Below are 25,283 nucleotides of genomic sequence, written 5' to 3' on the forward strand. Positions count from 1 at the left end.
TGATCAAAGATTATAATTGATTGCACTATAGAGGATGGTGTAGACACAAACGCTCTTTGGAGTAGATAGTTAGCTTTATTAAGAAGATAGAAAAAGAGATTTTTGGTGAATCAAGAGGAAGATTCTTGAATGACAAAGAAAGTTGGTGGTGGGATCAGGATGTCCAAAAACCTGTAAAGACAGAAAGAATTTGGTATAAAATATGGAAAAAATGTAGAAGCATGGAAAACTTTGGAAAATATAAAGGAGGGAAAAGAGACATATTTAAACTTGTTAAAGCTAGAGAAAGAAAGAGTAAGGACTTAGGTAATGTAAAATGTATAAAAAGTAAGGATGATATTGTCTTCATTAAGGAAGAAGACATAACAAAAAATGGCAAAGTTACTTTAGTAAGCTATTTAATGAAAATCAAGTAAAAGGCTTAAACTTATAATTGACAAATGAGGAAAAGATAAAAAAAATATAAGATTTATTTGCAAGATTAGAGCTAATGAAGTTAAGTTTGCATTAAAAAAGATGAAAAATAGAAAAACTTTAAGACCGGATAATATCCCAATTGAAGTTTGGAAATGCTTAAGTGATAATGAAACTATATGGTTAACTAATTTATTTTATACAATTATAAAAACTAAGCAAATGCTAAACGAATGGAGGAAAAACACTTTAATACCTATATACAAAAATAAAAGATATTCAAAATTGTAATAATTATTGTGGAATTAAACTTAAGAGCCATACAATGAAACTATAGAAAAGGATAGTTAAACAAAGATTAAGACTAGAAATGAAGGCCTCAAAAAATCAATTTGGTTTTATGCTTGGGAGATCTACTACAGAAGCTATATATGTTTTACGAAGATTATTGAAAAAGTTTAGGGAAAAGAAGGGAGACTTGCATTTGGTATTTATTGACGTAGAGAAAGTGTATGATAGGGTACCTAGGGAAGTTCTATGGTGTGTTTAAAAAAAATAAAGGTGTATGTGGTAGGTATGCTGATGTCATTAGGGATATGTATGCTGGAGTAATGGCTAGTGTTAGGACTATAGATAGAGAGACTAGAGAATTTCCAATCACAATTGGTGTACATCAAGGATCAACTTTGAGTCCTTATCTTTTTACTTTAGTGATGGATGAATTGACCAAGTGTATTCAAAATGAGGTTCTATGGTGTATGTTGTTTGTAGATGATATTGTCTTGATTGATGAAACTTTGGGGGGGGGGGGGGGAGTGGAATCTAAGTTAGAATTATAGAGAGAAGCTTTAGAATCTAGAGATCTTAGGATAAGTAGAAATAAGATATAATATATGAAATGTAATTTCAGTCATAGTAGGAGAAATATTGGAGATAAAGTTAAACTAGATGATGAAGAAATCAATAGCACTAGTAGATTTCGATACCTTGGATCTATTGTGCAAGCTGAAGGAAAAATTGAAAAAGATGTAATACATAAGTTAAAGCAAGTTGGGTAAAATGGAAAAGTGCTTCGAGTGTGCTTTGTTCCTAGAATACCCTTAAAATTAAAAGGAAAGTTTTATTGAACAATTGTAAGACAAGCTATGCTATATGGATCAGAATGTTGGACAACTAAGAAACAACATATCCAAAAAGTAAAAGTTTCCAAGATGAGGACGATTAGATGTATGAGTGGTATAATGCTAAATGATATATTAAGAAATGAACATATTTGCATAAGTTAGGTGTAACTCCTGTAGAAGATAAGATAAGGGAGGGATGACTTAGATGGTTTGGGCACTTGCAACGTAGGCCACATAGTGCGTCAATGAAGAAGAGTGATTTAGTTACTTGAGGGGCACTAAAAGGGATAGGAGTAGACTTAAAATAACTTGGAATGAGATAGTAAGAATTTAATAGCCCTGAATTCGTCGAAGGAAATTGTCCATAATTGCATAAATTGACGGAAAAGGTTTCATCTAGCTGACCCCACCTAGTGGGACTTGAGACTTGGTTTGTTTTTGTTGTTGTATGTTTCCATAAAAGTTTAAGATTGTAACCACGTAGTTTCTGTTCCATGTATGATAAATATGCCCCTACATATTGTGTGAATTATTATCTATATAGTTATCTTGAATATAGACCTGTTACTACTATAGTTTTGCAGTATCTTTTATAATTTCTGATCCAAGTACTTGCTTGAAGTTTCTGTTTAGGTTTTTATAAGATATGGAAAATTCCCAAATGCTACCCTGCTGCTAGATTTTGGGTTTACGCTTCCTTATAACATTTATGACCAGGTTAGTCTAATGCAACACATATCTATTACACAAAAAAATGTTTTGCATGTCAGATGGCATATCTTGTTCTGTTCCAATAGCAGTACCTTTTTTTACAGTTGTTACTATGAAAATATGACATATTTTTGTATTCTTAGGGCTAGAATGTAGTCATTGTTGCTTATCAGAAAGAAATAATATTTTTAATTGTCCTCTTTGATTAGTCGGACGCTTGTTAATGGAGCAGTTTATCAGGGATTCGGGAACCCGACTTTGATTGTTCAGATAGAGTACTCTAGCATCTATAACTTCCAAGTAGATCGTCACACTTAAATTAATGGAGTACCTTCTAAGACAAGCTTGATATTGTTAAGAATTTTTATAGTTGATTTTATTTTTACAATCTAGAGAAATGCTTTTAATCATGTGGTCCAATATTATCTTATCATGCTGATTTCTTTGGATTCAATGATTTTTATTAAAATGAAGGTAGGGAAGAGGGCCAAGAAGTTGCGTCTTGTACATTGCCCAAAAGAAAATTATATGCCCTTAATGTGCTTGCTTACATGATTTTTAAAAAAAATGTTTCTGGTCATTATGCTCCTTGATCTTGACACCAATTTAAAATTTGAAGACATGGACAAACTCTAGATGTGGTTAATCAATTTGTGGGTCTGCATCTTTGTTGGTTTGCTGCCTGTCTAATTTCAGTGCTTCAGGACAGATGTACTTCTACCACCAAGTATGAGGGTCAGATACAAGACAAATCTTGTTTATATCTTGTGTATTTCCTCCCTTTGGTTATTATGGGTCTTACATGTTTATGCTTTGACATTGCTGTGAATGATTTCTTTTATCATTTGTGCTGCTTCTTTGCTGGGACAACACACAATAAACCACCAACTTGTTTATAACAATAACAATCCTCTATTAATGCCAATGCTTTTAATCCCCCACCCCCCCGTGCGCAGGGTTTCTAAAAATATTTTTTCTTGCTCTTCAAGTTGTCTGTGCTTAAAAGGCCTATATATAAATATTTATTTGGAAGTGAATTGGAACTGAAGTTTTTTTGGACATTTGTTCTGCATCAATTGGCTCTCTCAATTCATTCCATGTGTTTCATATGTTGACCCTCTGCATGGTGAAACTTTTGGCTTCTTTGTCGTCGTTGTTGTATTGGGCCTATTGGCTCCAAGACTTGCAAATTGGTACTGTTCTGGCTTGTGTTGATTATTAGGCTGTGAACATGAAAAATAATGCATTGAGACCTTGGGTATCTGAAGAAAATTTCCAATGTCTTCTTATAGAGATGTCAAAAAGGTCGAAAGGAGCAGTGACTCCGAGACTTGCAAATTGGTACTGTGCTGGCTTATGTTGATTATTAGGCTGTGAGCATGAAAAATGATGCATTTGAGACCTGGGTACCTGAAGAAATTTTCCAATGTCCTCATAGAGATGTCAAAAAGGTCGAAAGGAGCAGTATCTTTTTTATTCTCATAGTCCTTGTTTTACTTTTATTATCTCCAAGATGTGAAAAAAGGTTGGTAACTATTGAGGTCTGTTATCTATTTGGGATTGTCGTAGTCTAATATAAATATATCAAATGGAGAGACATAACATTGATGTCTGGTGCTCATGCTACCAAACTAGGGTAAATCCAATTCAGTTTCCAAAACTAGGAAAAATCCAAGAAGGTGTGATGATTTGTAGGATACTAGCCTTGGAAACCAAGAAACCCCAAATAGGGAAAGTTGAACTAAAATAAAATTGAAGTGCTTAGAAATTAAAAGAGTCCTAAATTTCCTAGGCTTCTTGAAATTGGAGGACCCTTAGGAATGACGTTGGTATGGTAGCATAATACCTTTCATTCCAAATCAAGCCCTTTCACATTAGTTCTTATTCTTTTCTCTTTCTTCTTTGCTCTCTTTCTTTCCTTCATCCTCCACCCCTCGTCCCTTTGTTCAGAAGTTCTATAATTTGATCACATGAATTTTCAAATGGTGCATTAGCTCATGTCAAAAACATGCTGCAACCAATTGAGAGTGAATTTTTTTTTTTGTTTCTTTTTTTCCTACTTATAAGTCATCCTTCAAGTTAGGATGAGATGCACCTAAAGTCCCCACCATGGCTATGATTCAACACAGTGCTAACTGCAAGTGCAAACCATGTGTTATGTAATCTCATAGTCAAAAGATACTTTGTACAAGGTTTGATGAGAAATAAATGACTTTGTAATCCAAACAAAGAAGTTATTCTACTGTTCAAATTGTATTACATGTTCACAAAGCAATCCAGATTGCAAAGTGTATTGGGGACCTCTCGCTGCAAGGACAGTTGGAACCCTTGGTTTTTAAAAACAAAATGGTGGAATTTTGGAAAGTGTGGCCATCTGGCCATTGTATGAAGATATGCCCCTCTATTTCCTGATGTCTCAATTGACAAGTTGGGTCAGTGATTGAGATGGATAACATTAATTTAGGCTATGAGTTGGAAGTGCATGCAAAATGTGACCACTGAGAAATGTTTGTTGTTGGATTTAGCAATCTATTTTTTTTATTTTTTTCAGTTTCACTACAGCAGACACTGTTGATTTGATGGCAATGGATCTTGCATTTGTTTTAGTAACTAGATTGAGTTTTTGACGGCTAAGTGGCAAAATTTTGATGTACATTGCCTATTATCTTTTCTGACACTATCAAAAAACTGTGATCAAGTCTTTGATCCAGACTAGGAAGGTTTTTTTTTTTTTGGTTTTGTTTTTTTGTTTTTGTTTTTTTTTTAAATTTAATTCACTCCCATGGTCTCACTTGATTACCAAGGTCGAAGTCATGACCATACTCTTGCATCTTGATATACGTGGGGAACATAACCTAGGACTTACATTAGACTTTTGTCACTTTTAACTGTAAAAAAATTCAATATAGTTGATAAAGAGAAAGTATGAAAGACTCACTTTACTGTGATGCTTGAACAAGAGTAGCTCACTATGGCTGCATGACACAACAACGACAACAACAACCAAGCCTTAAGCGCCTCTAGGTGGGGATGGCTAATCAATGCAGCTGCCTCAAAATGTATTGGTGCATGGATGAATGATGTGGTCTATCTTCCAATAATGGCTACTCTCATGGTTTTGGTGGCTTTTTTCCTTTTGATGGCCTAGGGTTTTACTTTACTTTTATGATGTGGAGGTCTGCAATACAACCTTCGTAATCAAGATTTTATTGTAACCTATTGTACCATTTGATGAGTGCAATAATTTCTAAATTCATTTATTTCTTGACTCCAAAGCAATTTAACATATTTGGTTTGCACTTGCAGTGAGCTTTGCGTAGTGCATGATGCTCATTAAGTTATTAGTCATAGTGGAGACTTCAATTGCATTTCGTTTTGACTTGCCTTCCTTTGTCACTCAATATGCATATGGGAGACAATTGATTGAGATGCTTCGAACTTCATCGCTGCTATCATGTGAGCTCAAGAGACCCTCATGTGTTGAACCTAAGGCACATGTATTTAATGCTTTGATCATTGGAGTAGTATTTGTTGAATAGTTGGGTAAAATGGAAGACCGGACCTCAATAATAGGTCTCTCTCTCAATTTACAATATATGCCATGTACATACCATTAGTAACTCACACTCAACATAACTCTAGCACATACTATCAATGCTAAATAACCAAAATAACCATTAACACATTAACACTCCCCCTCAAGTTGGAGCATATATAACATATGCTCTTAGCTTCTTACAAATGAATTTAATATGAGCACCTCCCAAGGTTGTGGATCTCTGTCCGAAGGGGGAGTTTTAATGAGATTCTAGAGACAACAACACTATCTGGGAAGTTTCTGGTGACTGCAGTTTTTTTCAGCGACTTCTGGACTTGTTTCTTACCTCTAAAGGTACAGATGATCTTCCTATAACGGCAGATTTGCGTAGGACAATCAGGTTTAGGGTTTGGTTTGGTAGTAGGGTTTAGGTTGGATCTTGCTTTGATATCATTAGATTACCACTTCACCTAAAAGCTTAAGCTATTGGGTTGTGGGCCAATAATGTATATCAAGCTTTAACACTCCTCCGCACATGCAGCCCGACAGCATGTGGAGAGATAAATACATGATAAATAACACCAATGATAGGGAACACAATAATATTTTTTTAAACACACACAATAAACACGGGCAACAAGACTAGAACCCAGGACCTCCTAGTAGCCAACTTTGATACCATGTTAAATTACCATTCTACCTAAAAGATTAAGCTATTAGGTTGTGGGCCAACAATGTATATCAAGCTTTAACATATACCATGCTGAATAATTGGGTAAAATGGAAGACCTAACCTTAATGATAGGTCTTTCCCTCTCTTTATAGTATATGTCAAGTACACGCCAATGACCATAATACCCTTCCTAACTCACACTTACCATCATAACTCTAGCATATACTAATAATGCTAAATAACCAAAATAACCATTAACAGTACTAGACCTCCCTCCTATTTTCGGAATTTTGTTAAGGTGTGCAATCGATGTTCGTCATGATTGTACAGTCACACGATGAAGTAAAGAGTATTTTTCGGATTTCTTTTGCAGTATATGTAGGACACTTGAGTAAGCGACATTAGTTCCTTACTCGATTGAAAGCAGAAGTGAACGCAGGAAAACTAGCATTGCTATTAGTCTACTTGCAACTCATTATATTGAATACATCATGCTCTCTCATTATCTCGTCCAATTTCAATTTGATTTGAAGATTCTTGTTCATGTACACATTTATGTGTTTGTGTCATTGCAAAATTCACACATCCTTTAAAAGAACTGTACTTTCAAATAAACTTCTGACTTGGGACCCTACGTAAGTTTCTTCTATTATTTTACAATTGTTGGTAATTATCAATCGTATGCTCTCATTCTGCTCCCCATTTAAAATCTTTAAGGAAGTTGGAAATGCGCATGTTTGAAGTAGCTTCTCTTTCCAAATGTCATGTGCAATTGATTATTGCATTGTGGGAAGCCTTTCTTGATTGGCTTTCACCTAGTCTGATCCCCACTGATTTTGATCAAGATTGGAAAATTTCATTCATTGCATCATGAAAGGCCTTCAATACCCATTTATAGATTTCACAGTTTCATCCACCAACAAGGTGCATCCAATCACCATTATCTGATGGTTATTAATCTCCTCAAGCAGTATGAGAAAGGGCTTTTTGTAATGATTTATCTTGAATATGGTATTAAAAATCAATACATCTCCACAACACTAATAATCCAAATGGCATATGAGTCCATCCAAAATAAAATTTCCTCATCTGTGCTCTATTTATAATAGAAAAGAAAACCCATGATGGTTGTATGTGTACCACTTAAATACATGAGGATAGCCCGACGTACCCATCTTTCAACATTGAGTTTTATTGCCCATATCCTTCGTAGTGAAACCAATATTCTCATAGTTTCCTAACTGTATTGTCATGAGGTCCATGTCTCATCAGGAGTAGTGCAACCATTTGCATTACCTTGAATCATGCAAGATCATGAACACATAGGTGAGAGTACAGAAATTGAACCTCTTTCAACAGTGCAAGTTATTGAGTGCTGAATTGAAATTTTTGACAATTCACTTTTATCTCGCATTGTTGAAACTAATATAAATGATGGCTAAGAATAAGAAGCAAAAGTGAATCACCCAGTCCAGCTTTCTCTGCACCAGTCCTAACGTTTTAAATGCTTGTTAGCTCGGTGGTGTGTGCTTGAGCATGCTCCTTTTCACATTATGGGTGTTTTGTATTTATCCTGTCTCACCTCTTGCTTTTTCTCATGCTAAAACCGACCACCTTCCTATAAAATATAATTTTTTCACCTCATTTTTAAAATCAAAATTTACAAGACCATGGACATTGTCATTTGTCAGCTCATCAAGTGCTTTAATGATTCCTTGTGTTTGTGGAGGCCCTTCTCTTCAAGTGTGGTTCCTTCATACTCCATTCCTGTTGCGGCTTTAACCCCACTTCCGTCTTCCGAATATCTTGTTGCACCCTTCTTTTAGGGAGTGCATTAAGTGTTGGTGGACAGATAACAATGTTAGGGGTGGGTGGGTTTAGATTAATGAGGAAGTTGGAGCATGTGAAAAGTGGACTGAAACTCTTGAATTAGGAAGTTTCTGGTAATTTGAAAGAAAAAAAAATCTGATTGAAAGTGTGATTGAATATTTGGATAGGTGGGAGGAGTGTAGCTTGGCTAGTGGAGAGGATAGGGCTAGAAGGGGCCAACTTTGTAATGACTTAGAGGTTATCCTTCCTGTGGAAAGTATAAGTTAGAAGCTGAAATCTAGGATGATGTGGGTTGGAAATATATGAGGAAGTATGGTGTAGGATTCAATTGATACAAATTTCTATATGTGGTTGTACACCAAAGGGTGTACGAATAGGTGCTCCAATGGCTTCACCAGGTGATGCAGGGGCAGCATCAAGGTTCTACGATCATGGAGAAATTAGAAGAGAAGAAGGAAGGGGAAGGGAGGAGATACCAGGGGGAAAACTCGCGTTCACTTCAATTCAAATTCATCAACAACTGCCTAGAACATGGCTTTCACACACTATTTATAAGAAAGCGTCTTTACATGAAATTACACATAAACCCCTAAAACTATCATTACAAACATTCCCCTACTTTACACAAATATTACAAACAAAACCCAAATTTCACATAATCCTATACTAATTAATACTAAACACACATAATAAACTACTAACTTAACCTCGCAATTCCTTAACCCTATGTTAGCTTTACTGTAATCCCAAGAGAGGGAGTGAATTGGTATTTTAAAACTTTCTCCCGTAGGTCTTATATCCAGTAGTAGTATTACTCAAACTTAGGGTCAATTTAGTGCAGATATAAAATAAATCAATATATTTAGTTAAAATTAAATTGCACAAGTAAACTAATTATGCATGCATAGTAAAGCAAGTAAAGAGAAATAACACCAAATATGTTATCGATGTTCGGCAAATGTGCCTACATCCTCGCCTTGGCTCACAAGCACAAGGATTTCACTAAGGCTCACTTCACGGGTGGAGCGGTGCCGAAATACAACTAGGTTAAATTAAAACAGGGCTGACCTCAACCTTTATAACCAATCCTTCCGAGCTGGATTAACACCCTTTAGGCCGCGCCTGAAATACAACCAATTCACGATACAAGATGTATACAAAATATATGCTTCTCCAACAAGTAGATTTGTACCAGTATTAATCAAAGCACATCAATAATATAAGAACTATAAGCTCAGTGCTATATGTGTGCAAAAACACTTAGAATAATGTCTATGATCAATCAAGTGCAATGAGTGTATTAACAAGCTAATCTTTGAAACTACGTATAGATGTATATCTCAATCACAGTTTAGGGTTTCAAAGATTTCCAACAAGAATAATCAAAATATCTCTAAAATAATTTTCTCAAGATTCAAGCACAAGAGATATTTGAAACGTAAGCTTGTGAAAACAATTTTTTGCTCAAACAAAAACACAAGCTAAGGTGTCTTGCAATTCGAATGCCAAGACCCACAAACTTTAAGGTTTCCCACACAATAGATTTATTAGATTAAATCGGGGGAAAACCTATGCTCAACTCTCAATCCAAAAATCAAACATACAATGAGCACAATGAGAGTTTCTAGCAAATGGGAATAAAGTATAATCACTCAAAGTACTCTCACAAGGCTTGATTTAGCAAATGAATAGTAGTATGAGAGTGTATAGGCTTTGTGTTTGGAAAAAGCTCTCTAAAAAATACAGAGAATTTGTTTGCTAATCAAAATGCTAATTACACCTTAATTGAGCAAATGAACGTATATTTATAGACATGGCCAAAATTATAACCGTTGGGGACACCAAGAGAATTACTAGAATTGTTTTAATTGAGTTTTAAAAAATTAACCCTTTTTAAAATTAGGCCAACTTGAGAGTTTCAGTTGACTGAGCCATAGGTTCGGTCGCCCGAACAAACACATGAGAAAAAACAAGTTTTTCATGTTTGGGTGCCTGAACAAATATTCGGTCTGTTGACCAAGGCGATTTTCCAACTTGCTCGAGGTTTGGTCGCCTGGTCTCAAGTTCGGTTTACCGAACTTACACTTTCGGTCGCCCAAGAGTATTTTGAACGTAAATGTTCAGGCGCCCGAGTTGTTGGAAAAAGTCGGGATAAATGTTCGGTTGACCGAAGACGCTAAGGTCTTTTTGGTTTGGTCACCCAAAGTCAGGTCAACACTCTGACTTTTTCAAACGTTCCGTCGACCGAGGCATTTTACCTTGCCTAGTTCGGTCATTCGAAGCCCTAACATTTTAACACCTTAAGTCCTGTTTTAAATAAAAAATTTCCCCTGATAGCATATTTGATAATGGGGACTAACCTAAGTGCTAGTGCAAGGACCTAGAGTCTTTCTAAGGTCATTTTTGAGCTTATGGTTCCTATATGCATGATGTGCATCAATTATTACAGACCGTTCTTAATTAAATATTATAGACCCGAATTGAAAAGAATATAAATTACAAAGAAAATAAATATTCTGGGTCTTTATCTTATTCAAGTCACCTCATGCCATCATATGATCTTGCCAATATGATCCTGCTCACAAACTTGATAGACATTAAATACCGGAGTATTTGTCATAATCAAAACAGGGTATGACCTATAAGGTCAACACCCTACTCTACTTAATTATTCTCTAGCAAGAATCCTTCCAAGGTCTTGCTTCTTGTCCTACATCAACTCTCCCCCAGTTAGAAAACATTTGATTGACCTTGAATTTTGAAATGTTGGAGGATCAAAAAGGAGAAACAAACTTGGATTCTTTGAAAGCTAGCGCTTGAGTGATACAGGAAACCACGATCCTTCGGCAGCATCATAGACTTGAATTGAGAGTTGGCATCAATGAGCACATCGGGAATTACAAACTCTACAAATTCATCAACAATTGCCTAGAGCATGGCTTTCACACACTATTTATGAGAAAGCCTCTTTACATGAAATTACACATAGACCCCTCAAACTACATTACATTACAAACATACATGTACTTTATACAAATATTACAAAAAAGCCTCAAATACACATAATCCTATACTAATTAATACTAAACACACATAATAAACTACTAACTTAATCTCATAATTCCTTAACCCTGCTGTTTTTAATTATTCTCCAGCAAGGACCCTCCTAAGGTCTTGCTTCTTGTCCTACATCACCAACTTTTTTCCCAAGATAGTTGGGAGGTGATTCCCGAAGATCTAATGGACTTCTTTAATGAGGGGGTGGTGGGGAAGAATTTGATGTCACTTTTATAGCTCTTGTAGAATTGAATTATTTGAATTACCAGTTCTGAAGTTGGTGGGAAAGAATGTGAATGCCACTTATAATCTCATCCAAGGGTGGCTAGCTCCCTTCAATTCAATTGAAACTCATGCAGTGCGTTAAAGACATTTTATTTGGAGGTTAGAACTAGTTTTACAACTCATCCATGTGAGGGCAGCTCTCGTTAATTCAATTGAAACTCATTTATAAGCTTTTAAGATTTGCTTTTATGCATTTGAACTTTAATTGGTATATTAATAATCTACTAATTCAATTTTACAACTCACTTGAACTAGTTCTACAGCTTGCCCCAAAATCATCCATTTGTAATTAAGTCATCTCATCATTGAGAACCTTCTAAGACCTTGTGTGTATTTGGAGTGAATTGGTATATTACTAGTTAACTAATTCCATTTTGAAACTTGCTTGAACTAACTTTATCCCTCACTTAGCTAGTTTTACAACTCGTCCCAAACTCATCCACGTGTGGGTAGCCTCCTCCATTTTGATTGAATATCATTTAATGTCTTCTAAGACCTTTTATGCATTTAGAAGTGAGTTGGAATGTTACTTTTCAACTAATTCAATTCTGCAACTCAACTTGAACTAAATTTACAACTTGCCCCAAGCTTATCTAAGTTTAGGTAGCCACCTCCGATTCGATTGTGTTAGTTAACTAATCCAAATTTACAACTCACTCGAACTAGATTCACAGCTTATTTAAACTAATGCTGAAAATTGGATTGCTCACCGCCTGCTTTGCTCTCATCACAGAAAATGAGCTTACTCTTCACCATCTTCACCACTTTCCTCTCAAATTCCCAGTTTTAACTCCTGCCAACCAGAGTCAAACTATTAATTGATAGATTAGAACCATCTTAATTTTTTTAATGTTGCTTTACAAATAAAGTAAAAAGTTACATGGGGGAGCCATCCCAAGGAGCGGGATGATAGAGAATTCCTTATTGTTATCATACCCTTTGGAAAGGGCTTAGAAGCTCTGAACTGGAGGCTTGCTGTTGCTTATTTGGTACCACATCATACCCACCCAAAATTTTTTATTGTTTGTGTGATTTTACCTTTTTTGGAGAAAATCTTTAGAATAGCATTATGATATTTGGTAATGGGCTGTATCCTAATGCTCAACTGTGGATCTATGCATTGTGCAAATAAATTAGTGCTATGCATTGTTCCTTTATGGTACACATACATGTGTGTGCATTGCTGCATATACATACACATGTTAGGTTCAGAATATGCTGTTTACTCTCAGGTTCAGATTCAGGTCGATATTCCTCATGATGATCTTCTACGTGCAATGAAGTTGGAACTTTTGCGTGGACATCATACGCCGGCCATTAAAGATGTCAACAGCTTCAATTCTTCTGGGGATTCGTTCACCATCAAGTTGGTATTGATTTATGGTTCTTTGTTTTACCATATCTTAGTAATGATTCTCATTGAACGATAAATTGCAAAATGATCTTTCTCAAGTTATCCAGAGCTAGGTTTATATATCAAACTATAGAAAAATGGTGAACTGAGTAAGAAGCTTTGTACAAGATAGTCCCTGAAGTATAACTTGAGGCTGACGGGATGTAATATAGAATATCTTGTGTCTATCTCTTTGATATGGAATGCCAGGACAATCTGGCAACCAGGAGAAGGGAAAAACATTCTTCATATTAATATCTTTTGTTGCATTCCTGGAAGCTTGTTTGCAGATAAGCCGGATGGCAGTTCTGCCTTCATAGAATTAAATACACCAAACTTGGAACTTTAAAAGAGTTTAGAAACCAAGTTAATTTGTCATATGTATGGTAGTGGAGCTTAAGTGGAAAAGAAGTAACTGGAGTCATAGGACAGTTATGTACGTTAATGTGGGATGGCTTTGTAATTGGAATAGAGAAGGAAATTATTTCAGATTAGCTTGAACTTCAGAACAAATTCTAGAAGTATTGGCATTCAACATGTGCTTGTTACAGATGGCCATTGTTGGTGTGGATATGCTGGCCAATGAGATTGTTCAGGAAAAATAGATTTATCTGAATTAACAATATTTTTAGCTGCTATAGTGTATTAAAGTAGTTGAATTTTGGAGCAAGTCCTTGCCATGTTGCTTAAGAAATTGGGGGAAAAAAAATCAATAAAAACATTTTTTGCTGGAAAATTTTGAGGAAATTTTTTAACAAATGATGCTGGAAGCTTTAAGTAATGCTGCAGGTTTAAATGAACAACCATCCTCAGAAAAGTATTTTCAGCAATTTAGTACACTGTACACCCAAATTGGAGCATAGTGGATGCAGTGCTACTATGCTCAAATCTATGGACTGTTTACTCTCTCTCTCTCTCTCTCTCTCTCTCTCTCTCTATATATATATATATATATATATATATATATATTTTCAATGTGAAGTCTTGATCTCTTGGAAACTAAAATACATCTCGCTGGTGAGTGGACATTATTCAGCCAGTTATCTATGTTGTGTAAATATTCTAAGATTTCCTGGGAATATAGCTACTTAATAAGCTATATTGTGTTGACCTCTTAGTACTAAGATTCAATAAATAGAAAACACGACTAATGTCTTGGGTTATTTCTGGAGGCTAGTACTCCGATTCTTTTCCTCTCTTTTTTCTCTGAAGTATTCCACATTCAAATTGTCTTTGTCATTTATTTCTGGTGAGTTCCTTACTCAAATGATTCACTATTCAAATTACTATATCTATGTAGTCCGTTTACATTCACAATTTTTCTGAAATTCTCTTGAGCTTCCAAAAATAGTTTGTCTGACTTGGCTGACATGTTGGGGTTTGAAGGAAAAAAATGTCAATTGTAATTTTTCCTGCATTTAAAGTAGATGCTTTTACTGGGGTTCTCACTTAGTTTTGCTGTTTGTTTCTGTTTCTCTTCCCACAATTATCACATAGGGAAGTAAGGTCTACTAAAGGCAGAGGGAGGGGAATCCCACAATCACTTCGTGCATTTGTGCGTGTTTTATGTTCCACTTGTCCTCAAGGTTTATTTCATTTTATTTTTAGGGTGCATGCCTATAGTTTAATTTGTTTCAGGGTGTTTGGAATATGTTTTAGGCTTTGGCTGCATCTTCGCATTCTTTATTGATTAATAATATTTTGATTTTCAGAACTTGGCGATTTTGCAACGGAAGCTGCACAAAATGATGGCCGGTTGGCTCGACGACCATTAATGAACAAGAGCAGAGAGATCCAAGCACATTGGACGTTACTCTCTAAAATTTCTCAGTTAATTGAGGAATATAATACATCCATCGAGGTACTAACCAATTTTTACCTCCATTATTAGTGGAGCATCGACCAAAAAAGGAAAAGCAACTAAGCTTGCCTAAAAAGTTTGTGGGCCATGAAGTCCAAAATTGGCTCTTGGTGTGAATTTTTGGAGGAAAAACTGCAACCAAGGCATTATATTTTTGGCAACAGTATTCTTCCACTAATGGGTTTTTCTTGAGAGTTTCTTTATTATATTTTGTTATCATGTGGTGCCGTATCTTAAAATTGTTACAGAAATCTTTAGATTTATGGTTGCATTGAAACAAGGATTAAATGATTTGAACATTTTTTTTGTACTGTGAATTCTATGACGCGGCTAAAGGCTTGGCTGACCGTAATCTAGTGAGCCAACATTAACATGAACCTCAGTTGTTTATGATCTTGTTGGTCCAGCTTCATATAAGCATCAATGGCAATTTAATGTAATCTATTATTAGCAATTGGAGGTATTGATCGAACCCTAGAAGGTTTATATTTTGGGATTTCCTAACATCTTACTATTTTCATCCTTCTTGTGTATGCAGTCATTGGGATCTTTATGTGCCTTGTCCACAACCAGCAAATTTGTTGTTCGAAAGCGAATGGCTCTGGATCTTCTCACTGGGGAGCTTCGTGTCATGAAATCTGCAGTTGCATGGCTGAAGAACTACTGTGCAACTTTGCAACAAACTGCAAGTATTGACCATATTGATTATCAAAAAATTCTATAAAGTGAAAAGCCTTTTTTTTTTTAATGAAAAAAAAAAAACCACATATTTTTGTGGATTTGGATACTTGCATAGGTGTCGGTACAAAGATTCCACATCGGTCTTGCTTATGACTAAACATGATTTAATGTGTATGCTTGAATTATTCTCTTCTTAACATTTTATTTTTGAGAATTGTTTAGGTTGTTTATTTAACTTTGGTACTTATTGATTGGATATATCGCCTCTGCTATTAGAAATGAGATGTTTTTTTTCTTGGTTTGGTTTTTCATATGCGAAAATGCCCCTATAACTATTCGTAAATATTTTAATAGTCACTATAATACCTATAAATAATTAATTTTTTTTAATTATCCATAAATATTTCAAAAATATCCCATATTCATTCTTAACTATCTTCAGATAATATTTTTCTTTAAATATATATATATTAATTATTTTTTTGAAAGATTATTCATTTGCTATCTAATTTGTTACAATTATACATCAAAACCACGCAGCATGTGCGTGGCACGTGACTAATGCTCAAAATCTTGGGTGGATGCATGGTGCAATTAGAGTTTGCTTGCTGAAAGATTATTATCTTAGGGGAAAGCTTTTTTAAAGCAATTTTATTTTGGAGTATTGCCCGAGCTCAAATTCAAATGGCAGCACTGTTATATCCTTTCCAATGTTGAATTCCAATGGATTTATTTGGTTTCTTTTGATTGGTAAATTAAATTATTTAGACATTTTATCTCTTGGATAATTACTCAAAAGATATCACTTTTGTGGGTTGATTTTTCATTTGATAATATCTTAATTTTCGCTCAATTTGGATTGCGATTTTATCTTAATGAGATTGTTATATTGATCTTATTATAAATATTGATTATTTCTTAGAATATATATGTTTTTATAAGCTTAGAAAGATTTTAAATCTCATATTTATTGCGTAATATTTGGTCAATGAGTTTTTAAAGCATAATTAAATTATGACAGATTTCCTTTGAACATGTTAAAATATTAATATTTTCCTTGAGAATATTTGCTTATCCTATCTAATGGAGTGACTTTAAATCTGAATTTATGAATTTGAATAAAATGTAATATAAAATTTTATTTAATTTTGTATCTTTTTCATACAAATTTAAAATTGAGATATAATCCACTTGAACCTGTGGGTGCTAGGGATATATCAGAGCATACAGCAGAAGTCTACGCAGCAGAAAATGTACAATCATATTCATACAATCATATCATACATCACAATGTACCAGAGTTACTACAATAACTGTACTTCCATATATACATCTCAAAAATGAAATCTAAGGATAATTCCCACAAAACCATACTATCCTTACCAAAAACTTACCCTTCAAAAAGGGCAGATAAACCACACTATGTCAGCGGGGCTTTTCCCGCTCTCCTATCTGAGACTTTTAAAAAATTTGTAAAATTTAGGAGTGAGACATCTCTCAGTAAGGGAACTAAACTAATACCAGTGTGTAGCAACATGAGTATTCTGTATTCTACATATACCATATATAACATATTCAATAGTGTTTATCAAATCTGGCAAAACATACATATATATCAACACATGGTAGAATATACTGCATTTTCATAAACATATCTCATCTCATACAAAAATAATAGCACGAAAACATTCCTGGTAGGTTAGCTGGCTGTTGTCATGTATTACCCCCACATGACTGGGTTGTGTGGTTTGAAGGCGGGACCTGACAATGGTTGGCCGACCATTGCCAAGTCAAATAGTAGTCTGTAGGTCCAATGGTTCTACTCAGACTGGTCCGTACACCAGAGGCGATAACAACACACTTCTTGAAAATAACCACATCGACCATCCAATCTCACATCATTCCGTACAACGACGTTAACACAGATATCATGATCACGAAGATCATGGACACATAGCAATGGTACCATGCAAGTGCTAGCTTAAACCAAGCCAACCAGGTTCTGATATCATATAACATATATTAAAACTGTGATACATATAGATATCTCATATCATTTATTTTCACATCAATCATATCATTTCACATATATACGTGTATCATGAAAACCATCGGCCCGTGCACCGGTATTACACATTTTATCATAGCACGGCTCGTACGCCTGCAAACCATAGCATAGATCGTACGCTGGTAAATCACAGTCACATAGTACAGCCCGTACGCTGGCAAATCACATAACTCGGCCCGTATGTTGCCAAATTACAAAGTTCGGCCCGTACGTCGGCAAATCACATAAAAATTTAGGCCTATACGCCGGTTTTCCATCATAAAAATCCATTTCACAACATTTTTATACTCATGCCACACTGAACAAATTTTCCACGTATTCAACATATCATCATTTAAACAGTATTTTCCAAATATAAATCATATATATAAATATATATACATTTTCCGCAAATCAGATCCTAAATATATATATATATATATATACATACATTTTCTCAAAACAAAACTAGTTTAGTTTATCCCCTTACCTGATTCCTGCAAAGCCCCTAAGAAAATCTTCCCTGCACCTGCAGGGTTCCCAACTCAACAACCCTGGAAATGAAAACTCGCAGAATTAAAATTCAATATTTTCGTACGTACAACATTTCCTATAACTACGACAAAGTTAAATTTGGCTTAAAAAGTCGTACCTCAACTTAGGGATGATTCTCAACGTTCCCAATCAACACCCTTGGAAACGAAAACTCCTTATATTAAACTTTAATATTTCAACGCGTATAACATTTTTTTCAACTGTCACAACTTCAAATTTGGCTTAAAAAGCCTTACCTCAAGGGATGATTTCCAAATTGCTTTCTCCAACGATCCGTTCCGACAGATTTGCAGAGAACTTCGCCAGGAGCGTCGTGGTGGCTTCGGTTTGTCGATCCAATGTAAAACTAGCCCAGAATCGAAGAGAGAGAGAGAGAGAGAGAGTACTTCCAAAATTAAAGCAAGCTTCCTGGAGAAACTTGTACAATTTTTACATATATATATATATATATTAATATCATAATAACTACTAATTAAGACAAAATTTCTTAGAGAAGCTTGTACAACTTTATATATATATATATATATATATATATTTTCTTGTCATACTATTCATTTTACTTGTTAATTTAATTAATTAATTTTATTATTATTATTATTATTATTATTATTATTATTATTATTATTTTTCCCAGTTACTACATTCCTCCCCTCTTAAAAGAATTTTGTCCTCAAAATTTACTGTTCTTGTAACTCATCATCCTTTAACTAGGAGAAAGGGTCTACTCATTTTATTACCTACCCTCACTTATGGCGGAGGAATACCGTGGTTACATTTCGAGTCTTGGAAGATTACATATACAAAAGAAAACCATTCCCCCAAAACTAAAATACTACACTAATTAAACCATTACATGTACCTGCAAAAGAAACTACCTAACTACTTGCATTTTATCCCATCAACTTTCTTAGAATAGATATGGATATCTCTGTCTCATCTGCTCCTCGGTTTCCCAAGAAGCCTCTTCTACCGCATGATTCCTCCACAAAACCTTTACCTAAGGAATTTTCTTATTATGTAACTCCTGTACTTTCCTATCCAGAATCTGTACTGGTACCACCTCATATCCTAATGAATCACTAAGCTCCAACTCATCATAATTGATGATATGAAAAGGATCTGGAACGTATTTCCTCAACATAGTCACATGGAATACGTCGTGGATCCTGGACAACACCAGAAGTAAAGCTAATCTATAAGCTACCGGTCTCACTTTATCTAGAATCTCAAATGGACCGATAAACCTAGGACTAAGTTTACCCTTCTTCACAAAGCGTATAACTCCTTTCATTGGAGCTATCTTCAAAAATACGTGATCACCCACATCAAACTCTAAATTCTTGCGGCTATGGTCAGCATAACTTTTCTGTCGGCTCTGAGTTGCACTAATCCTGTCTCTGATAAGCCGAATCTTATCATGCGCTTGCTGCACAAGTTTTGGCCCCACTACTCGCCGCTCACCCACTTCATCCCAAAACAAAGGAGAATGACATCTCCTACCGTACAGAGCCTCAAATGGTGTCATGCCAATGCTAGACTGATAATTGTTATTACACGCGAACTCTACCAGCGGCATGAACTGAGTCCAACTACCCCCAAATTCTAATACACACGCTCGGAGCATATCCTCTAGTATCTGTATCGTCCTCTTAGTCTGCCCATTTGACTGAGGATGGAATGTTGTACTAAACGCTAACTGAGACCCCAGAGCCTCCTGCAAGCTCTTCCAAAATTATGACGTGAATCGCAGGTCTCGATCTGACACAATCGATATAGGCAACCCATGAGAACGAACTATCTCTTGAATGTAAATCTCCGCTAAACGGCTGAGGGAGTAGTTGATCTTGATAGGAATAAAGTGGGCAGTCTTCGTCAAATGATCAACAATCACCAGATGGCATTCTGGCCATATAACGTTGTCGGCGGTCCTGACACGAAGTCCATAGATATATGGTCCCACTTCCACTCTGGGATAAATAACAGTTACAACTGCCCTGCAGGCCCCTGGTGCTCAGCCTCTACCTGTTGGAACGTCAAACATTGGGCTACATACTCGACGATCTCTCTCTTCATACCACTCCATTAGTACGACTCTTGCAAATCTATGTACATCTTCGTACTACTGGGATGAACCGTATACAAAGATCTGTGGGCCTCCTCTAGAATGGTCTTCCTGATCTTAGTATTAGCAGGAACGCATAATCTAGAACGGAACCGCAAAGCTCCATCATTTGCAATACTGAAATCCTCCCCCTGACCTACCTGTACTCTGTTTATTACCTCTGCTAACTCTGGATTTTCCCTCTGGGTGGCTTTAATTCTCTTTTGCAGAGTAGGTTGTACCACTAGGCTGGCAATACATACTGGGAGATCACTCTCTACTAACTCTATGCCGAGTCTCTCCAGATCCATCATGATCGGATGCTAGATCCCCATAGCCGCCAACACTGGTTCTCTGGATTTCCTGCTCAAAGCATTAGCTACCACGTTCGCTTTTCCTGGGTGATAACTGATGGTACAATCAAAATCCTTAATCAACTCCAACCACCTTCTCTGCCTCATATTCAGTTCCTTCTGTATGAAGAAATACTTTAAACTCTTGTAGTCGGAGAAGATCTCACACTGCTCGATGTACAGAAAATGCCTCCAAATTTTCAATGTGTGTACCACTGTAGCCAACTCAAGATAAAGTGTAGGATAGTTCTTCTCATATTCTTTCAACTGTCTAGACGCATACGCCACTACCCTGCCATGCTGCATCAATACATAATAAAGTCCCTTCAAGGACGCATCACTGTAAATGATATACCCTTCACCCCCAGACGGGATAGCTAATACTGGTGCTGTGACTAATCTCTACTTTAACTCCTAAAAACTCTGCTCACAGCTATCGTCCCACTCAAATCTGACATTCTTCCTCGTCATTTGTGTCAAAGGTCCTAACAACGCTGAGAATCCCTCAACGAAACGACGATAATAGCCAGCTAGCCCCAAGAAACTCCTGATCTCCTAGACATTTCTCGGTCTAGCCCAATTCACTACAGCCTCAATTTTACTGGGATCTATAGAAATTCCATCTCCTGAGGTAACATTCCCCAAGAACATGACCTTCTCTAGCCAAACTTCACATTTACTGAACTTGGCGTATAACTTCTTTTCACGAAGTGTTTGCAAAACCTGCCTCAAGTGCGTCTCATGCTCCTCATAACTCCTCGAATAGACCAATACATCATCAATAAAAACAACAACAAACTGGTCTAGGTATCGGTGGAAGACTCTGTTTATCAAGTCCATAAATACCATAGGAGCATTCGTCAATCCAAACGGCATAACGAGGAACTCGTAATGCCCGTACCTGGTCCTGAAGGCCATCTTCGAGATGTCTTCTGCTTTCACTTTCACTTGATGGTATCCGAATCTGAGATCAATCTTCGAATACACCCGTGTACCCTCGAGTTGGTCAAACAAATCGTCAATACAGGGTAGAAGATATTTGTTCTTGATTGTCACTTTATTAATTTCTCTATAGTCTATACACATCCTCATAGTCCCGTCTTTCTTCTTTACAAATAAAACTGGAGCTCCCCACGGAGATACACTGGGTCGTATGAAGCCCTTATCAAGTAGATCCTGCAACTGATTTTTCAATTCTACCAACTCTACTGGCGCCATTCGATAAGGTACTTTGGAAATAGGTGCTATACCTGGAAGTAAATCTATGAAAAAATCTACCTCTCGATCAGGTGGCAAGTCTGGTAACTCATCTGGGAAAACATCTGTAAACTCCTTTACTATACGCGTGCGAGTAAGTTTCAGTTCATAGTAGTAGTCTCCTGGCCTGAATGGCTGATACTAGCTAAGGCGGGGATTGCACTCGTAACCCTACGAACTTAAATTCTACTTCCTCCGGAGATCTGAATATCACTTCTCGTGCACGACAATCTATGTTGACAAAATTAGCTGCTAGCCAATCCATGCCAAATATAGCATCAAACCCGTGCATGTCTAGCATTATCAGATCAGCAAACAAGATCTTTCCTTGAATATCAGTTGGACAATCTCGGAGCACCCTACTACACCTCACCACTGACCCAATCAGTGTAGATACCAACAATTCAATATCTAATGATCGTGTTTCAGCCCCACATAATTTAACACACCCCGAAGACACGAACGAGTGCGTAGCTCTTGAATCAAATAATGCAATAACTTTAAAAGAAAACATAATGACCATACCTGTCACCACGTCACTTGACGTCTCAGCCTCACTCGACGTCATAGTGAACACCCTAGCTGGAGCCGTATTCCTCTACTGGCCCCCACGTGACGCCTGATAACCTCTCCGATATGGTCTAGGAGCTGGAACTGTATCCGGTAGGGTAGGGCAGTCTCGTACCATGTGCCCCGATCTACCACAGCGATAACACACCATACCACCAGCTCGACACTCCCCCCAGTGTCTCCTACTACAAGTCTGACAGACTGAAGGACCCTGCCCTAACTGCGCCTCGTGTCCTCCCGTTTCCTATCTTCGTCCTCTGCCATGATTTCCTCTCCTCTACTAGCCCGATCTATTACCCTACTGGTAGCCCATAGATGCAGATATCTTCCTCTGTCCCTACTCCTCTGCATCAAAACGCTCACCGACCTCTGCCAAGGCCGCCCTATCGACCAACTCAGTAAAGTCCTGGATCCGAAGCACCACCACCTGCTTGAATATGCTCCGTCTCAAGCCTCTCTCAAACTGTCTCTCCTTCCTCACATCATTAGGAACAATATACGGGGCGAAACGAAAGAATTCGATAAAATGTGCTGCATACTGCTGGACGGATAACTGTCCCTACTTCAGACTCAGGAACTCTTCTACCTTAGCCTCCCTGACAGTAGCTGGAAAATATCTATCGAAAAACAGCTCCTTAAATAGGTCCCATGTCATGGCTATCAGAGTCACCCTCTGCTGCTCCAGTAGTCTCACCGCAGTCCACCACCCCTCAGCCTCTCTTATCAGTCTATAGGTGGCAAAGAGGACCCTCTGTTCCTCAGTACACTGTAGTACAGTCAAGATCTTCTCAATCTCCTGCATCCAGTTCTCAGCGGCTACAGGATCAACTCCGCTTGAGAACGCTGGAGGATTCATCTTCGTGAACTTCTCTATGGTGCACCCATGGCTTGTAAATAGACCACTTTGCTCCCTCGAGCTCCTAGCGATCTCAACCATAACCTGCTGAGCCACGCTATGTAATACCGCATCAGAGTCGGTCCCAGCTGCACCTGATGATCCTGCTCCATCACTACCACTGGCATGGGCACTATTTCCTTCCGGATCCATCCTGAAACAACAAACACAACTTAGAAATTCTATCCTCATAATCTACCCACCTATCCTCACCACTTATCTCAACACTCCCCAACTTATTTCCAATCCCCAGTCCTACATTCTAGGAACATAACCCGACAATAGCTTACTATGGTTTTCCTGAAATCGTCATCCTAGGAAAAATACAGAAACTACTACGGAAGTCCTGCCTCTAGATTGTAGAACAAAACCTCAAATCCCTTCCTAAACTCTGGTATTGTTTCTACTGCACTCTAAAGTCCACAGAACTTAGCAACCTAGGCTCTGATACTAAGCTGTCACGACCTGCTCATTTTCCACACATTTTTTTAATAATAATATCATCATAAAATCCATCAGCATCAATATCACATATCTCATATTCTAACTCAGCAGGTCACAATCCACCTGGACCAGTGGGTACTAGGGATACATCAGAGCATACAACAGAAGCCTACGCAGAAAATGTACAATCATATTTATACCATCATATCATACATCACAATATACCAGAGTTACTACAATCACTGTACTTCCATATATATATCCCAAAAATGAAATCTAGGGACAATTCCCACAAAACCATACTATCCCTACCAAAAACTTACCCTTCAAAAAGGGCAGATAAACCACACTATGTCAACGGGGCTTTTCCCGCTCTCCTATCTGGGACTCCTGAAAAATTTGTAAAATTTAAGGGTGAAACACCTCTCAATAAGGGAAATAAACTAATACTAGTATGTGGCAACATGAGTATTCTGTGTTCTACATATACCATACATAACATATTCAATATTGTTTATCAAATCTGAGAAAACATACATATATATCAACACATGGCAGAATATACTGTATTTTCATAAACATATCTCATCTCATACAATAATAATAGCACAAAAACATCCCTGGTAGGTTAGCTAGCTGTTGTCATATATTACCCCCACATGACTGGGTTGTGTGGCCCGAATGCGGGACCTAACAATGGTTGGCCGACCACTGTCAAGTCAAATAGTAGTCTGTAGGTCCGATGGGTCTACCCAGACTGGTTTGTACACTAGGGGCGATAACAACACACTTCTTGAAAATAACCACATCGACCATCCAATCTCACACCACTCCGTATAACGGCGTTAACACAGATATCATGATCACGAAGACCATGGACACATAGCAACGATACCGTGCAAGTGCTAGCCTAGACCAAGCCAACCAGGTTCTGATATCATATAACATATATTAAAACTGTGATACGTATAGATATCTTATATCATTTATTTTCACATCAATCATATCATTTCACATATATACGTGTATCATGAAAATCATCGGTCCGTACGCCGGTATTACACATTTTATCATAGCACGACCCGTACTCCGGCAAACCATAGCACAGTCCGTACGCTGGTAAATCATAGTCACATAGCACAGCCCGTACGCCGACAAATCACATAGCTCGGCCCGTACGCCGGCAAATCACATAAAAATCTTGGCCCGTTCGCCGGTTTTCCATCATAAAAATCCATATCATCCACATTCCCAGAAAACAGTATTTCACAACATTTTTATACTCATGCCACATTGAACAAATTTTTCACGTATTCAACATATCATTATTTAAACAATATTTTCTAAATATAAATCATATATATAAATATATATACATTTTCCGCAAATCAGATGCTAAATATATATATACATACATTTTCCCAAAACAAAACTAACTTAGTTTATCCCCTTACCTGATTCTTGCAAAACTTCTAAGAAAATTTTTCCTACACC

The 25,283-nt window shown here is 36.8% G+C and overlaps 1 protein-coding gene across 4 annotated transcripts in view; it reads left to right on the forward strand.

Moving 5' to 3' along the window:
* LOC131167065 (ribulose-1,5 bisphosphate carboxylase/oxygenase large subunit N-methyltransferase, chloroplastic) overlaps positions 1-15,865 on the forward strand; it is a 42,729-nt gene extending 26,864 nt beyond the window's left edge. For all 4 annotated transcript variants that reach the window (XM_058125833.1, XM_058125835.1, XM_058125836.1 and 1 more), the window contains 5 exons: positions 2,172-2,255; positions 12,865-12,998; positions 14,523-14,611; positions 14,738-14,886; positions 15,425-15,865. In XM_058125833.1, coding sequence (XP_057981816.1) covers positions 2,172-2,255; positions 12,865-12,998; positions 14,523-14,611; positions 14,738-14,886; positions 15,425-15,610 — 642 coding nt within the window. In that variant the 3' untranslated portion in view covers positions 15,611-15,865. The remainder of the gene's footprint in view (positions 1-2,171; positions 2,256-12,864; positions 12,999-14,522; positions 14,612-14,737; positions 14,887-15,424) is intronic.
* Positions 15,866-25,283: the final 9,418 nt, after the last annotated feature.

The sequence above is a fragment of the Malania oleifera genome, chromosome 10 (genome assembly GCF_029873635.1).
Source record: "Malania oleifera isolate guangnan ecotype guangnan chromosome 10, ASM2987363v1, whole genome shotgun sequence".
Lineage (NCBI taxonomy): Eukaryota > Viridiplantae > Streptophyta > Magnoliopsida > Santalales > Ximeniaceae > Malania > Malania oleifera.